The 17,907-nt window shown below is 31.4% G+C and overlaps 1 protein-coding gene across 2 annotated transcripts in view; it reads right to left on the bottom strand.

The window, feature by feature from the left end:
- The window catches only part of CHD1 (chromodomain helicase DNA binding protein 1), a 69,616-nt gene that overhangs the window by 10,927 nt on the left and 40,782 nt on the right, over positions 1–17,907 (bottom strand). The window contains exons 20-32 of one of the 2 annotated variants that reach the window (XM_016132939.2): positions 16,626–16,774; positions 16,116–16,212; positions 15,894–15,989; positions 13,961–14,137; positions 10,875–11,035; positions 9,497–9,538; positions 8,239–8,369; positions 7,228–7,366; positions 6,867–7,017; positions 6,236–6,358; positions 5,364–5,489; positions 4,654–4,908; positions 4,152–4,292 (exon numbers count right to left, since the gene is read on the bottom strand). In XM_016132939.2, the coding sequence (XP_015988425.2) occupies positions 4,152–4,292; positions 4,654–4,908; positions 5,364–5,489; positions 6,236–6,358; positions 6,867–7,017; positions 7,228–7,366; positions 8,239–8,369; positions 9,497–9,538; positions 10,875–11,035; positions 13,961–14,137; positions 15,894–15,989; positions 16,116–16,212; positions 16,626–16,774 (1,788 nt within the window). The remainder of the gene's footprint in view (positions 1–4,151; positions 4,293–4,653; positions 4,909–5,363; positions 5,490–6,235; positions 6,359–6,866; positions 7,018–7,227; positions 7,367–8,238; positions 8,370–9,496; positions 9,539–10,874; positions 11,036–13,960; positions 14,138–15,893; positions 15,990–16,115; positions 16,213–16,625; positions 16,775–17,907) is intronic. The other variant, XM_016132940.2, reaches the window with a different exon arrangement.

Here is a 17,907-nt window from a genome sequence, read left to right as displayed (position 1 = left end):
AAAACAGCTAATAATGAATTTTGCTAGTATCATACTTCAGTGGTCAGGGAGTTGGCAGTTGATTGAAACCAACCTTTTCCCTGGCCTATATTATCAGTGAGATGCTAACAAAAGAATGATATACTCAAATTATATGATTCAGCTGAAGTCCCATTTGTGTAATAAAAACTAACCTATACCAAAGCCAGAATAAAGATATTACTAAAAAAAGCAAATTATAAAAATTTATAGATATAAATGCAAAACAAATTTAAAATTAACAATAATTATATCCACAAGTAGTGAATTCCAGGAATGTAAGGATGGATCAACTATAGACAATATATTTAGTTGAGCCAACACCATTTATTTTAAAAAAGAAATCCTCACACATCACTACTATGAATGGCCATTCTTATTATAAATTAAGTGTATATATATTTGTGGATTTGTTTCTAAGTAATCAGTTTTACTCGAAATTACTTGAAAAGTTGTCCACTTTCTGTCAGAAATACTTTAAAAAGCTTTGAATTTTGTAATCTTTAGTTAAATAAATTAGAACTCAGGCTGGCCTGATGTCTTTTTTTTTTAAAAAAAGGCAAAATCTTTAATATCCTTTCTAATTTTTAGCATTATTCATAGTTGTTCTCTATATTTCCTGTTTCTTGTTCAATTTATAATCTACCAGAAAAATACTTATTCAAAATATGTAATTTGAGTACAAACTATTTTCTAGGCATTGTTCTAGAATCAAGAAAAAGAGCAATAAATAAATAGAGACCCTGCCTTATGGACCTGTACTCTAGCAGAAGGGAGCCAATAAACAAGACACAGTGTGTTAGAGGATGCCAACTATTATACGGAAAAATAAAGCGAGAAAGAGTATGGAACTTTCTACTTTATATAAGATTTCAGAAAAGGATGATGTTTGAGCAGATATCTAAAGAAAAAGAAGGAGTAAGCCATTTTGAGCAAAGAGAAGAACAAAAACAAATGTCCTAAACTTGATCAAGAGAACAGTATGAATCCAGTGTGGCTGAAACCAAGTAAGTGAGAAAACTAGCAGGAGATGATGGGAACTAAACCAGATGCTCTATTGTTTAGGCTACTGTTAGCAATCTTTTATCCTAAATGAGAGGGAAAGCCATTTGAGAATTTTAGGCAGAAAAGTAACATGTGGTGACTTTATTCTCCCTATAACAGTCATTATCACTCTCGCTGCTGTGTGAAGTATGAACTGAGGAATAAAAGGGCATATAGGCAAGATGAGAAGGGTGGAAGCAGTGAGAACGACTATAAAGCGATTGAAATAATCCAGAAAAGAGATAGCTGGGGCTTGAACCAGTGTGGTGGAGCTGATATGATTTGCTCATTGACGGTGGGTGGATAAAAAGGAGAGGAATTGATGACTAAAATCTATGCTGAAGTCAAGGTCTGGAGATGAGAACTGGAAAAATGACAAATACTTGTAAAGTACTTAGTTATCAGAAGTTATACATTACTTCAAAAATGCACCTCATCTGATTCTGACAACAGACCTTCACAATACTACTTGATTTTATAGAGGAAATTAAAGCTTGAAATGGCATCTGTCAAACCAAGTACAACCTCAAACTCCACTCTCTTAACTGCTAAATTATACTGATATTTAGAAAAACAAATCTGTAAGACACAAGGAAAATCAAGAGGTGTCAAATAAGGCAAAGATATCAAAGTAAATATTGAGAAAAGGCGCCTCTTTACTTAATAATTTTAGAGCTATTCCCTAGTAAAATTTACAGTTGACTGTTGATGCAGGAGTTAGGGGCACCCACTAGCCCTCCATATGCACGGATTCCCAACCACCAATTGACCTTGAGTAACTTGGGTTTGAACTGCATGGGTCAACTGAAAAATGTCTGAGTATAAGTGGGCCTGCAAAATTCAAACCTGTGTGTTCAAGGGTCAACTGTATATTGCAGTAAAGTCTTAATCATGCAAGCTGAGAAGTCTGGCTCCAGACTCTATGTTTAAAACTATTCAACTCTTTCTCTCCATAATTAAAGAGATTTTAAGATTACTTGTGAAGGTTAATGGAGAAGAAATCCATTGGATACATCAGGCAATTTTCCTTTTCAGCATTATATGAATGAGTCAACAAGCTAAGGAGAGGTCTCTCTCAGTGCCTTTACTCTTGTCTCTCACTGTCCCACTCACTCTCTGCCTCCGAGAAGAGACCACACTCGGTCTATGGAGTGTTATCCCTTTTCTAATAAACCTTCCTTTTGACTCTTAAAAAAAAAAAAAAAAGGCTAATGAGGAAATGTGGGCAAAGACAAGAGGCAAGAGGTGCAATTTCACCTAACTCAGTAATGAAGCAGGCAGAGTAGGAGAAGCAGTTCAAAAGGGTTCAATGTTTTCACCTCAGAAAAGCAAAGGCACTCCACTATCACCCCCCGCTCCAAGCCAACAGTGAGGGTGTAAAAAATCAATAGAAAATGGACGGAGGCTAGATGAAGATCTAGATCACAAATGGGAAGGTTAGCCTTAAAAAGGTGATAAGGAATCCCAGCATGTGAACATAAAGAGAGAAAAATGAAAATCCAGAGATAAAGTACACATTCAAGTAAATAAAATGGAAGATAGGGGCAAGAACAGCTTACTTTGAAAGTTCCCAATATTCTCAGGATTGGAGGGATGTCAACAGTCAAAAGTGAGAAAGAAAACTGTGACAGGAACTATTATATTTAAAGAGCATAAAAAATATTTAAAGCTAAATTAGGGCATGTCACAGGATTAGTAGGGAATGAATAAATGGGTTCATTAATCAACACTCTCTAGTCAGGATACAAAATAGAAGAAAATGGGACAAGGTGAGCTGGGATCAAGAATGGCATAGTAGAGGTCAAATACAAACATTTTAAAATGTGAAAATTTCTCTTTCAAGTATGGCATTTGATTATACCAGTGATAAAACCGATTTAAGATTATCCTGAAGTCTATCTAACAAGTGATGGGATTATGATAATAGCTCCACATAGTATAAGATCCAGATTCCAGAAATCCCTGAAGATTCTTATATGACCATGTATATAAATACATCTGTGCATACATATAAATGGGATACATTTATATGTATGCAGCAGACTATAAATTTTCCCTTCAATTGCTACCTGCAATTATATATTTTCTATTCAAGTCCTGATAATTTATACCTGTCTCACAATGTCTTTTTTCTCTAAAACTATTACTTCCTTGATTTTGTTCTATATCTAGACTTTTTGAATCATCTACCAGTCTACGAGCATGTCTGAATTCAATAAAAACATCCAACACAACCACTACCAATTGTTTGAGCAGAGCTGTTTTGAAAACTTTTACATCTATCAACTCATTTAATCCTCATACTTTCCTAACACAGCGGTACTCTGGCTTCAGAGTCAGTACATTTAACCAGCATACATGCTGCTTTCCCACACTGCAACCTCACTCTAAAGTTTTCCTCAAAATTCATATCGCAATCAGTTTCCAGTTGAGATCACTCTGGGTTCCTGATTATATCCAGTAACTAAACCATATGGGAAAAGGACAAGAGAGACTCTCCTTTACTTGATGAAAAGCATGGTAGCAAGTAAAACCAGTTTATTGTAGAACGGTGTTACTCAAAGTGTAGTGTATGAACCTATGATAGTCTACAAGGGGATAGGTACAGAAATTTTAGAACTATTTTATCAATTTGACAGTGCAATTTTCTGTCTGCTTAATCTAGTAATAAAACATACATTTTCTATATATTCTTTAAATTTTCACTTCTTGTTTTCATCGTATATTCTAAAAATACTAGATTGTAAAAGACTAGAAAAGAACCTAGTCCTTCACCATAGATAAGTACTACTGTTATATAGATGATAGGTTCAGGACTGAAAGGTTTAAAAGTCTACAGGTAGAGGAAAAAGTTTGCTCTAAGTAGTTCCTAAACACCTCCTCTTAAAGTCTTTATTTTATTAAAAAGTTTTCCCAAGTTGATTCTAAATTTAAGATACCTTTCAAAATTTAAATATATCATTTTTATTAATCTGAACTGCAGTACTATCAAATTCAAATATATTTCTAAGTTAAAAGCTCCAAAAGATGAAATTGCAATTTAAATGTTATAAGAATTACTACTAATAACCAGAAAGTCCACTACTTACAATGCTGAATGTCTTTTGATCCAGCTCTTCAGATTCTTCTGATATGGGAACTGGTTCACCACTTGCAGTGATATGAACTGGAGCATCTGACGCTGCAGATTTCTTAGATCTTTCCTTGCTATCAGACTTGGATTCGCTCAACTGAAGAAAAAGAGAAAATAAAAATGAAACCCAACAACAAAAACAAAATGATTAACACTTGCAGAAAACAATTATTCTCTTATTATATTTCACAACTGTTATTTACATTTATTCTTCTTATCTATTTTAGCTTTTCCCAATTTTATTTGGGGAAACTAAAAATAAAACTACTCAGTAATATTACCTAAAGGAACTTAAAAAAAAAATTCAAACCTATTTTTCTCCTCTACTAGACACCCACATGTATTTTAAAAGAACTCAGTTACGTGACTAAGGCTAATTTGGGCTGATAGGCAATTTATTTTCCTAAAATGTAAGTTGATTGTGTAACTATCTAAATGTTACATTATGATTTGCATACCTTTTCTTCTTTTATGTCTTTTTCTTTCTGCATAGCTTCTTTTACTTTTTTTTCTTTAAAATCTTTTTCCTTTACATCTTTCTTATCCTCTTTTTCTTTTATCTCCCTTTTAAATTCTCTTTTATTCTCCTTTTCTTTTGCTTCCCTCTTTTCTTCTGGTTCCTTCTTTATACAAACATCTGAATCAGGTTTTTCTTCACTGTCTCTTTCTGTTTTAATTTTTTTATTTGGATGTTTCACAGAAGTGATCTCATCCTGGAAAGTGCAAGTATGGCCAATGTATTACTAACCAAACCTTGACAAAGATTAATTTTTCTTTGCATGTCTATGGTTTGCATGTATGTGGATTCTGAAAGAAATAACCCAGAATCCTATTAATAATGATACGTGCAATGTTTACCTTCCTATAAAAACTAAGGTAAGCCAGTCCCATTCAAAATTCATAATAAAATTAAAGGAGACAGAACCTTTTTCAAATGGCAAATGTTTGAAAAGGAAGGACCTTTGTTCTATCCCCTAGTGATATATAATATTCTACTGGATGGGTAGAATATTGTTCTGTAAATAAGACTACATACTGAACTATAAAAGAAAACTTCAATACATAAAATTAAATTTCAGACCTTAGTTCATATTTCATATTTAAAGAATACCAAAACATACCATGTTTCCTTTCTATATGAGGTTGCTTTCCTAAAACACATTCTTACCTTCTCATCTTCGTCAGACTTTTCTGAAGGCAAGGGAGAAGAATCACTCTTCATTTCCTCTTTCACTTTTATAGACTTCATTGCTTTATTCTTCTTAGCTCTTGCTTTTCTCCTCTTTGAACCTCCCTAAAAATAATTATATTTATTCTAACCAACTCCACAGATTCCATTAAAAAAAAAATTTCTTAAATACTAAATCTAAAAAGCTAAAAAAATATATTCCTAGCCAATTCTTAGCCTGTTAATAATAAGCTACGACAAAAGTCATAAAACTTAATAAATTAAATATTAATGTAAATAATAAATATTAACAAACATTTTTTTTCCTTTAAAAAAAATGAGAAGTAGAAAGAAATAGAAGAAGTTTTTCACTATCCTAAGTTATTCAACTAAATTCAATGCGACCAGATATAGCATTAGAAATTATTTTTAATGGTACACAGGTAGTTATAACATTGTGATCACGAGTAAACTTTTAAAGGTCACTGCAGTTTCTAATTACCTCTTTTAGTGTCTTTTTCTTACTTGTTTTGAATGCTTCATAAATAAGCTAGTGATCTTTAAGCTCTCCAATTGTCTCCAAACAAAACAGTAATGGAGGCTTGACCTCTTGAAAAGTACTCCATTCTAAGCTGCCCCACTTCCTCTCCAAATACTCGGGGGGGGGGGGGGGAATCTAACCCCACTTCTGACTCATCACTATTAACATGAATGTTGAGATAATTTAAGGCACAATATTACCATATGCAAATAATGTTACTAAAGTACAGAAAAATACACTCACAGGCTCATATTAACCAGATGTCAAGAGTGATCAATGAAATAGATTTATCTTACTTAAGATACTCTTAAGTATCTGAATTTTAACTTACTGCACCAGAAAGTCTCTGAGCTTCTTTTCTTGCAATATCTTTACTAAGTAATTTGATGAGGTAGTCTGCACGTGTCTGCAACTGTTTTGCTTGTGGTTTTTTATCAGGATCATCTGGAAGAATCTGAAAAGCAATTAATTTTTTCAGGTTGTCTTTAATAAACATGAGACATTTATAAGCTAAAATGTAAAATTAAGTTACTATTCTTTAAGTTTGTAGGAATAAACAACCTAGAATGCAAAACACATATTTTATACCTATGCCACAGCCAAAGATTTAGTTTCCCTGGAAATGAATCCTAAATACACAAGAAAAAAAACTCCCTCCATTCAAAATGAGAACATATAGTATGAGGCTGGAGATTTCTTTCAAATATACAATAGTGTATTTAGCAACCAGTGTTAGACACTTATATCTCAATAATGAAAATATAATTTCAGCGATAAAGCAAAATCTCAAGAGATCATTTAAATTCAACCCCATCAAGAAAACCAGATGCTAAAAAAGCCAAGGTCACACAGCTAGCTAGAGTCTTGATTTCCTGACTCCTGGTTGAGTTTATTTCTAACATCATTTAAAAGCAAAAATTAAATTCAACGTTAATGATAAACAGAATCAAATATTTCAGTACCTTGTGCGTTAGACTGAGGTCAGGATCCATTTTAATCATTTCCCAGCTTCCATATCCATATTCGTAGATACCAATTAACAAATTGGAATCATCTTCTTTGCCCCAATCTATATCAAAATGAGCTGCCTTTGTGTGGCATGGGATAGTATACCTAGCATTAAAGTTAATAACAGTCAACTTTATAATTGGCTTATTAAAAATTTTGAATAACATATAACTGAAAATACTGTATTTTATGTTTAAAAACATTTGAGTCAAACTCACCAATGACAAATGACATAAAAAACATTTTAACCTACATTTATATCCAAATTATTGAATAACAATGAATATTTTACAATGGAAAAAGTAAACAACTCACTGCTTTCTTTCTTCTGGATCTGAAGGAATGGATTTGTGCAATGGTATTAATTCTTCTTCATGGGAGATGACTAGCTTGGCATTCACCTGTACTCCTGATATTCGGAATGTTGGACCCTTTACTTTTCCAAGTCTACCACCTTAATTTTTTAAAAAAAGAATATAAAAAAGTATAAACTATATAATTCTACAACATAAAAAAGCAACATGTGGTATTACTTATATGAATACATATTATTTACCTATATTAATAAACTTTACTTATTTATATTAAGGGGAGATTTGCTGGCAAACCTTAAATTTTATAAAATTTTTCAGTACAAATTAGTGATTATAATATAGCAAAAGGAATTCATAAAAAGTATTTCACATATTTAAGTGTTTTATCAATTGTACAAGATATATTGATCTATTAAAATATGGCCAGCTTCTAAATAAAAGTTCTAGTGTGCTCTTTTCCCCCAGTAAGTCTGATTACTAAATCTCATCTAAATATTTTTTAATTAATTTTTTTATGGTGACACTGGTTAACAAAATCCAGTAAGTTTCAGCTGTACACTTTAACAGTAAGGCATATATATATATATGTTTACGCTGTGTGTTCACCTCCAATAGTTAGATTTCTTTCTGTCGCCCTTTACCTCCTCTAAATATTTTTATTTAAGTAGATGAATTGCAAAATAAGCAAAATGAAGTTACTATACCCAAAACCAATATCACATGTGTCTCCTTATAATCTTTTCCCAGTCACCTATGCTAATAATATAGTACAACTAATTCCTGATGTTACCTCCCAGCCAGAATTATACCAGGCAGATAGATTCTATTACCTTTGATAATATCATTCTGTTCCCCATTTCCTATTACCCAGGAATGACGCTGATCTGTTTTGTAAAACATCTTGTAAAAAGACTGATGAATAGATAAGTTATAATAATACCTACCTAACTCAATAAAAGCATATTTTGAAACTTCCATTTACCTCTTTAAATCACTCTCATTTTAGTATTACCTGTCCGTTCTGTTCCTGAAGAATTATCCTTTAAAGCTTTAATGCAACCATTATGTACTAATTCTCCTAGTCGTCTGAGGTCTGTCTCTGACTTGTCAACCAATTCAGCATCTCGAGCAATTGCGTCTAATCTGTAATAAAATACAATTTTCAAGTAAATAGGTAAAATAAAGTGGTTCTATTTAAGACAGAAAAAGTTTCACTTGATCTCAAATTCTAAAAAACACACTATTGCATGTCCTACAAATTCTAATTTATATAACTGGCACAGGGTACACAAAACTAGCAAGATCTGGTGGGTAAATGATCCATTTATATATTGAAGGATAATAATAAAGTTAACCAATTCAAAACAGAGCAAATGGTATGCTCCAGATTTAAAGATTATATAATAATCCTATAAAAGCTTTTCATAATTGATCAGATCTTAAGTTCAAAAGAAGTGGCTAAGCATGATGATAATTATAAATGAAAAAGACATTATAAAACTTGTTTTTTTACTACTACGCAATGAGTTATTATTAATGTTCAAAATTTTTTTTCATCATATAAAACAATTATGCAAGTCTTTCATTGCACTGCATGAAAGTCACCTTAAATTAAAACAGAAAATATCTTTAAGAGGGAGTTTTGGAGAGAAAAAAGAAAAAATAGAGTTCAACAAATTTGCGTCTTTACAACTCTACATCCAGGGGGTTTGCCACAACAAAGGACAAAGAATATCCAAATCATCAATAATTACTGAGATTAACCAAGAACTTAAAAAAAAAAAAAAAAACCCATCCTGACAATTTGAATTTTGACAGAGTTAGTATAAAAAGAAGTTATAATTAGGGAAGCTTAAGAAAATTTCCCTAGTAAGGAAATAAAATAAAACCAGTTTTTAAGCAGAAGGCCATTAGCAATTCAGCTTCTCTAAGAATAACTGCTAGTTTATAATTAAAAAAAAAAAAAAAAACAAAACAAAACGAGATAGAGCATTTAAAAAATATCTTATACTACAAAAATGAAAAGTAATGTACAAACATGTCTTTCATAGAATCCTTAATTTGCAGATAAAATTTGAGACTAAAGAATAGTACAAAAACATTTTAAAAAAATATACTTGAACTTTGTTTTCTACAGATTAACTTTGTAAATGCCTGTTTTAATGCAAATTTAACAAAGTAGCTAAACTGAATATTAGTATAAACAAATAAAGATGACAAGCACATAACTCATGCTATAATTCTATGAGAATAATAAATGTATTTATTACCTTTCTAGAGGGCCACCAAATTTCTTGTAACTCTTGATAAACCTAATAGAAAATAAGTGTTTAGTTTAAATGGTGGCTTCACAATCTATTAAAAAATACATTTGTAAATACATAGAAATAAGAAAATATTTGTTAGTGAAAAAATTAATTCAAAGCACCATTACTAAAAAAAAAAAAAAAAAAAAAAAAGAATAATCTGTGCTAGAAACCAAACTGTTAAAACATTAAGATATATCGAGTAAGACAAGACATAGTTTAACAACCAGGATGATGTTTACAAACCAATATAAATAAAACAATAGAAGCTAAATTTTATTTTAGAAATTACTTTATTATTTTCACAAGACAAAAAAGGTTCAAGACTACCATGGGAAGTGGCTCCAGAATTGTCAATCATATTTACACCTCCCCACATTCCAAGTGTTGATAAAATTTTACTGAATATAGGTTTAATTCAGATGTATGGTATTGTACCAGCGATGGAAAAATAAAAATTTTATTTAAGAACAAAGCTACCCAAGTGGTTGATGGATGAGTGAAAATATCCAGGAAAAGTAGAAGTTGAAATGCCTCTTCAACTAAAGACAAAGTCCAGCAAATCAGGTGGTCAAAAAAGTACCCTTAATAAAATCTAACAATATATTTAGTTTTCTGGTAGAAAGAATGAGGAAGAACTTTATCGGTCAGGTCTATGATGTAAAAGAAAAGAGTTACAATGGCTTTAAAGAAACAACAAACTCTCAAAATACAACAATAAACAACCTTTTAACAAATTTTACAAGCAAAAATATTACATAAACAAAAGTAAACTGTTATTGTAGTCCCCTTAAATAAATCTGTATATAGACATAAACATATTTTGAAAGAAAATTACTACAACTTATCTTGCGTGGCCAACCTTACCTCAATTCCCACTTGGACATATCAGAAGTGATACTAACATAGTTACTTTCAAAAAGCAAATCACCTCAGAGTTAAAAAGCTAGAAAACTATGGAACTAAATTCTTCTCACATAAAAATAGTAATGTTGGGAGTCATAAGCTCAGTGAGAATATTTACTAAATAAACCTAATGTATTGAAATATATGTTCATATTCAAAAATACTATTCTGAACACATTAATAAAACTAAAAGAAATTTAGTAGTCTGAATAGATTAATAAATAAATAATATGCAGAGATCAGATGCCAAACTTGGTTTTTCTCTCACGGTTATAATGAACACCCAAAAGCAGTAACACCCAATCTGTACAGTTATCATATATTTGCCTCCTCTAAAACTTTTATCTTAATCCTTGAAACCCATCGGATTTCTCTATTTTAGTTTCACCCTCTAATAAAAAGCAGGTTGAAGTAAAATGGTCTTAAGTCATCTTACCGCCGAATTTCTGCATCACTAAATCCTTTAATGTTCTCTCGAGGGATAGTCCGTGGTCTTCCACGTTTCTTTGGCCTTTTCCTTTCTGAGACTGAATCACTATCAGATCCAGAGTATCTCCTACTTCTACTGCGCCTCCCTTCACTTCCATTGAAACTAATCTGGAATTTGATAACAAAAATGTACCCAAGCTTAAAGAAGGTATCCATTATAAGAGCAAAGAAAGCACGATAAGATTGACAGAATTAACAAATTCAAATATTTTTCTATATATCAAAAATATTCTATAAACAAAATTAAAAAGCAAACAAAACAGAAAAATATAGCACGTTAATGACAATAAGTTATTAATAGCCCTAATACTTAAAGCACTGTTATGAATCAGCAGGAAAATGCCTACTGTCCTTTTGTAAAAATATGAAAAAGGTTATACAACGTCACTGATACACATTTTTTAAGATGAGAATTAAACTAACAATAAAATGCAATTCTTTTATTAACCAATCAACCTGACCAATACCAACTAAGCAATAATAGCTAATCAGTTATGGTACAGAAAAATGAACAATAATTCAACTCTGGTGGATATTTAAGCTGAGAGAGAAGGCAATTTGGTAATACTCTATATCTATATGATGAAAAGTTGAGAAGTCATTACAAATTGTGTTGTAAAATAATTAACATTCATTATATACTGTCAAAGGAAAGGAATTTTCAAATTAATGACTTCGATTAAATTGGGCCAATAACATATATGAAAAATACTGGAATTATGCATACCATAATATTGCTGGTGGTGTCTCTGGATGGACAGCTTAATTAAGATTAATTGTGTGTCTTTTTTTCCTGTTCTAAATATCCACTTATTGGTATTCTAATTAGGCTGATCAGATACATATATAAATATATATATTTTTATATATAACATAATATATATTTTATATATAAAAAGTCAGTTGAACCCACATAAAAGCCTACTTGTAACATCCATTAGTTGTTTAACAGATAAATCGAAACATATTTTCTGCAAGTCTTTGGAGGTCTTCCAAAGTCTTCCTACATATTGTGAATGCCTAATATGCTGAAAGCTTATTGAAAGTCAAGGATAGACATCCAGTTCTTGCTTGTTCTAACCTCCTCTCTTCCTTTCATAAGAACTAATCTAATGCTGTGTTTCCCATGCACTATAAAAGGAAACCATGATGGAGTCTGAAGAAATAAACACAAATAAGAAACTACGTACACAATCACTTTCAAGACAAACACACATTATTTGGCTCCATTTTTGCCCAGGGTTGTTATTAAGTTAGTAGGCTGCTCCCATCGTAACATCAAAACCAGAATCTACAAAATCTAATCTACAAAATCATAACTTTTCTTAAATACATCAAAATCACAAGGTAATCTGGTAGTCTCAAATATATGGAAAAATAGTAGCTTGTAAGAAGAGACAGAACCCAGACATTGAATCACTTGTGAAGAGCATGAATGGTAGACGTTAAGTACCATACAAGCAGGTAAAAGGGAGTTAGGTAAAGCTGAAGGCTGACTGTGGGCTACCCTGAGTGCTATAGAATACCCGGGAACCAAAGACACAGTGAACACCTGCACCCACTCTCAGGCGATTCTCCACGAACCTCCAACAAGTGCTCATGAGAAAGATTAGAAGCAGGGCAGAAAATCAGAGAAACTTTCCTCCATGGTACAGCCCTGGAAATAGGAAGCAGTCACTTTTGAGAAGATAGGCATGAAACCTTGCCAGACCTATCTCACCTAAGCCTTATGAGGGCACAGGAAACCTAATATAGTTGTATGAAAAGAAAAAGAACAAAAACCTCTATCACTGTGTAAGAGGGGTAGTAGGACAAGAACTAGTGTAAGGCAAGTCCCTCCTTCATTTGCCTCAAACAAAATTTCAGGAGACACCAAAAAAATCCCAGTAATCGAGACAACTAATCTTATAATGCAATACTGTAAAAAACAAAAGTTAATGCAAAAAACATCTAGTATTAAGGATTTTTTCTTATGTGGAAGGATCCAATATAGCTTGGCATGGCATTATTACCATTATTTTTAAGTCTAACATTTTGTTGGTTTGGGTCGTAAAATAAACACCAACAAATCTTTAAAAAATCAAATCACACAAGGTATGCTATCTGACCATGAAAGAATCAAACTAGAAATCTGTTAGCAAAGATACTTGGAAAATCTCCCAAATATTTGTAAACTAAATAACATACTTTAAAACAAGACAAAACAAACAAACAGCACCTCTAGATTAAAGGGGAAGTCATAAGGGAAATAAGAAAATATTTCGAAATAAATGAAAATAAAAACACAACACGTATAATTTAAAGATTCAGAAAACACAGTGTTTAGAGAAAAAGTTGTAGCATTAAATGCTAATATTAGGAAAGGAAGGTCTTGATTCAGTGGTCTAAGCAAATATCTTAAGATACTAAAAAAATTAAAGCAAAAGAAAAATAATAAAGAGCAGAAATCAATGAAATTTAAAACAAAATCAATGAAACCAAAAGGTGGTCTTTGGTGGTCTTTGAAAAGATAAATAAAATTAACCTCTAACTAGAATGATCAAGAAAAAATGACCAATATTAGGAATAGAAAAAGGAGAATCATCAAATATCCTATAGACACTAAAAGGATAATGGGATATTATGAACTATTTTATGCCTGTAAGTTCAACAACTTAGATAATATGGACAAATTCCTTGAAAGAAACAAACTACCAAACTCATTCAAGAGATATTCTGAATAGTTCATATTTCTAAAAGACAGTGAAATTATAGTTAAATCTTCTAACAAAGAGAACTCCAGGTCTAGATGGTTTCCCTGACAAATGCCTCTCAACATTTAATAAAGAAATAATATCAATTAATAACACAACTCTTTCCTAAAATAGAAGAGGAAGGATCACTCTCACACTCATTTTATGAGGCAAGCATTATCAAATCAGATAAAGACATTACAAGAAAACTACAGATCAATATGTCACATAAACAAAAATAGATCAGTCCAGATGTGAATATTCTTATATTATAAAAATATCTTTTAAATTAAAAAGTCACCTGTTTAGCACAGTTTCTCATTCTTGGGAGCATATAAATTTCTTCGAGTTCCTTTTGTCTTTCTTCCTCTTCTAATCGTCTTCTCTGATCTTCTGGAATGATTTCTTCCCAATTCTTTGAATTTCTTTCAGGTTCCAATTCAATGTCATCCTCATCCATGTTTGAAAAGTTGGCAACCTGATAAATTCCAAATTTTAACAGAATAAGCATTAAAGAAGACCTCGTTCTTAAATTTTATTTTTCTTTTTTAGGGGGAAAAGAAGTGACATACCAGAACAATACAAGAAAAGTTAAACATCCTCAGGATAATGAATATATAACTATGGATTAAACCAAATATGAAGGTTATACTAAGTTTGTTTAAGTCAAAGTAGATCAAACCAAATGATTTCTAAGAATTTTCTTCCAGGAATGATTCTTTGTCCTGCTGTTCAACAAAATCATTACTACAAAAGAACTAGAGAAAGTTAACAGAACAACAAAATAATTTACAGTAGTAACATACTAATTCACCTTCTGCAGGAATTATATCAGTCTATTAACTACCAAGTTCTGTAGAACAATCCAAAATTCTTATTCTTACAATCATAAAAATAGTGCCTAAAGAGCTACCAACAAGACACAGGAGTTCTGAAACCCTAGATAAATTTATTAATGTTCCTTAAGCCCTGGTTTCTTCATCTCTAAAAAGAGGGACAGTAACAGCTCACTAACTTTTGTGAGGATTAAATATTTAAGGAATTATGCAGCTTGATATATATAAAGTACTTATTAAAGCTAATTTTCAATATTAGTATATAAAAACTTATAGATAACTAGATGAAGAAAAGAAAACTATGCTTATCCTACATAAGGAATGGAGCTCAAAATATAGTGTTTATTCTCTCATGTTTGCTGTTTCAACATGATGATACCCGTAAAGCCAGCTATGTATTAAGTATCAACTCCTTGGTACAAAAATAATCAACAGAGAGTAAATATATACTCTAGTTAACTTACTAGTTAATTTTTTTCAAATTTTCGATTGGTCAAATTTAAAAAGCAAATAGCATAACCTCATGTATAAAGTTAATTAGATCATACACATAGTCAGTACAAGGTCTAGACACCTGTACCTCTCACCAGGATTACCAAAATAGTCTTACAACTTATCTCTCTGCTTCAGTTCTTTCCTCAATATAGTAGTATATCCTTTACACTGCAGCCAGAGTGATCCATTAAAATTACAAAAGTTTTTATTCACTGCTGTAGCCCTTTGCATGGCACATTGCAGGTGCTCAATAAACATTCACTGAATGAACAAATGACAAATTGAATTGATCCTTAAAATTCTTAATTCATGGAAAATGGCTAGGATATAAAGGAACCTGCTTCTTTACTAAACAACTGATTTTCTGAGGTCAGTTGACTTGCGTTGCTTTAGGACTCCTTACAACCTTTCAGCCCTCACCAAACCAGGGGTATTTTAAGTATTAATAAAAGCTTATTGCTTTCTTTACCTGAATGATTTACTTGAGTTTTCTTAGTTATGATAATGCTTAAATTGATCTACTGTCAAAAACTTCTCCAATAAGTATCAGCTAAAAGTCTTTGGTCATGGAAATCTACGTAAAAGATCATATTCATTCATATTACCCAAACATTTGAGGACATGCTCTGTGCCAAGCACTATTCTAGGTGCTAATTTAAGATTATAACATCCCATTCCATTTACTAAATGTAATTATTCATAAGTGATTTCATCCCTTTCAAATCAGGTTGCTACTGGTTGGTCAGAATAAGGAAAAATAAATTTTATACAACACAGCAAATTTGAACATAAGAAAAATATTAAGAAATACTTTCATTTAAAAATTATCTGGCTGATCACGCTTAAAGAAATTGAAATCAGTCCCTCTCAATTTATATAAAGAAAAGCAAAAAGAAAATTTACCTTGAACTGGGAAAGCAATTCGTCTCCTACAGTTAAAGGGCCTGGTTCATTTTCATGAGTTTCAGCCCTCTTTAAGATTTCGTCTATATCCATCTCCTATAATTATGAAGAAATCTTTTAAAAATATACTTTAATATATTTTAAAGCAAATATAATTTACAACTTAAATGTGGTTTAAAACAACACATTTTGAGCAAGTTGTTTTGTTTTGTTTTTTTTTACCTGGGGCTCTTGTTCTTCTCCTTCAGGTTCCTTAAAAAGCTCCTCAGCGCCAAACTTTAATATGGCTGATAACTCCTCTTTATTGAAAGGTGTAGAACTAAAATCAGAAAAAAAAATAAAAATAAAAATACTTAATACCCACAATTCAAAATTTAACACTTACGTAGCACTTTTATTAATTACTGGCAATAGTCACCAGTTACAACAGTTACATAACTGTTGTAACTTAGATAGGTGAAGTATTAGCAATATACTTATTTTAAAACTAAAAATGTTAAGCCTAGATGGTGAATAGCCGGCTTCACCCCTGCCCGGAAGGTTTCAAAACCAGAGTGGTGAAACCAGGTACTAAATGTATGCCTTTGACTAGAAATTAGCCTAGTGCTTTAACAAATAAAAAATTATTACAATGCTAAATACAGTACTTCAATGATTTGCTCACAGTATGTGATACTTCAAAAATAATGAGTGTAGTAGGATTCTAAAATGACATTTTTTTACAGTAACTACCTTGAGGGGGCAGAACCTGTGTGTAGTACTGTCTTCCCAGTTGTGTCCATCCTTTGAATCACAAGATGATCTAAAACCATCTTCTTTTTGGCCCTTTCAAGAATATCTTCTTCAACTGACCCCTTTGTAACTAGACGATAAATATTCACCTGTAAAGATAAACATGATGAAACATAAACTGAAATAAAAAGGATTTGTTTGCTAATCTGAAGTGCCCAAATATTGGTATATAGATGGAAACTCATCCCACATGAAGTTTTCACCAATTAAAACCAAAATGAAAACTAAAAAAATAAATAATGTGTTCAATCTTCAAATTAAAGATTATTTTGAAGGTATGTCCCTTCTTCTTATATTTTGGTTAGAGATGGTATTTACTTTTTCTTTTTTAAAGAATGGCACTAATTTTTAAATTATCTTTCAACTGGAAAAAAATGGTAAAGTTATAACAGCCTTATACCAGTTTCTTCAATTCTGATTAACGTTTCATCATTGCACACAATCTAAAATTCTATGATTCACTCCCCCAAGTTATGATAAAACCTTGACATAAAACAAAGCTTTCCAAAATAGACAAAAATTAATGTATAGTAATTTTGCCCTATTTTTTAAAGTTAGTGGTTCTATAACAAACATTACCACCAGACAGAGATAATTTGAAATGTTTAAGAACATTTTTAGTTTTCACAAAGACTGTTTGGGCTTTTACCAGTATTTAGAGTACAGGAACCTGGGATGCTAGACATTCTGCATTAAATTGGACATTCTGACACAGTAAAACATTATCCTCAGTCACTCGAATCTTTCAAATGATTTTTTTAAAACCTTCTAAAATTATCTTAAGCCTAAATTCTTACTCTATCTTAATATAAACACAAAGCATTTTTACAAAGTTACGATACACACTGATTTTCTCAGGATTGTGACTATTGTGTAAATTGGAAGATAACTAGATATTGTTTCATTGAGATCTTTATCAAAAAGTTATAATTTCCAACAGCTGACAATATTGGTGTCACCAATATAACACATGTGTTTTCATCACCTATGCCTACTCATTTTGCAGTTGCTGCATACGAATACTTAAGGAGATCTGAGGCTCTTTTTGTCAGATTTAGAACCAAATACTACTTAAACAGCAGGCACATGAACCATAAAGAATCTTACTGTATTTCATCAATAATAATAAAGACTATCTCACTAATAATTATTAATAAAAGTGCATTCCATATTTGTAATATGCCTAAAAAATTGTATGTATGGCATGTGTTGAGGATTTCAA

This window comes from Rousettus aegyptiacus, unplaced genomic scaffold (assembly GCF_014176215.1).
Source record: "Rousettus aegyptiacus isolate mRouAeg1 unplaced genomic scaffold, mRouAeg1.p scaffold_m13_p_8, whole genome shotgun sequence".
Lineage (NCBI taxonomy): Eukaryota > Metazoa > Chordata > Mammalia > Chiroptera > Pteropodidae > Rousettus > Rousettus aegyptiacus.
The sequence above is the reverse complement of the archived record's forward strand: the minus strand, read 5'-3'. Positions and strand labels throughout refer to the sequence as shown.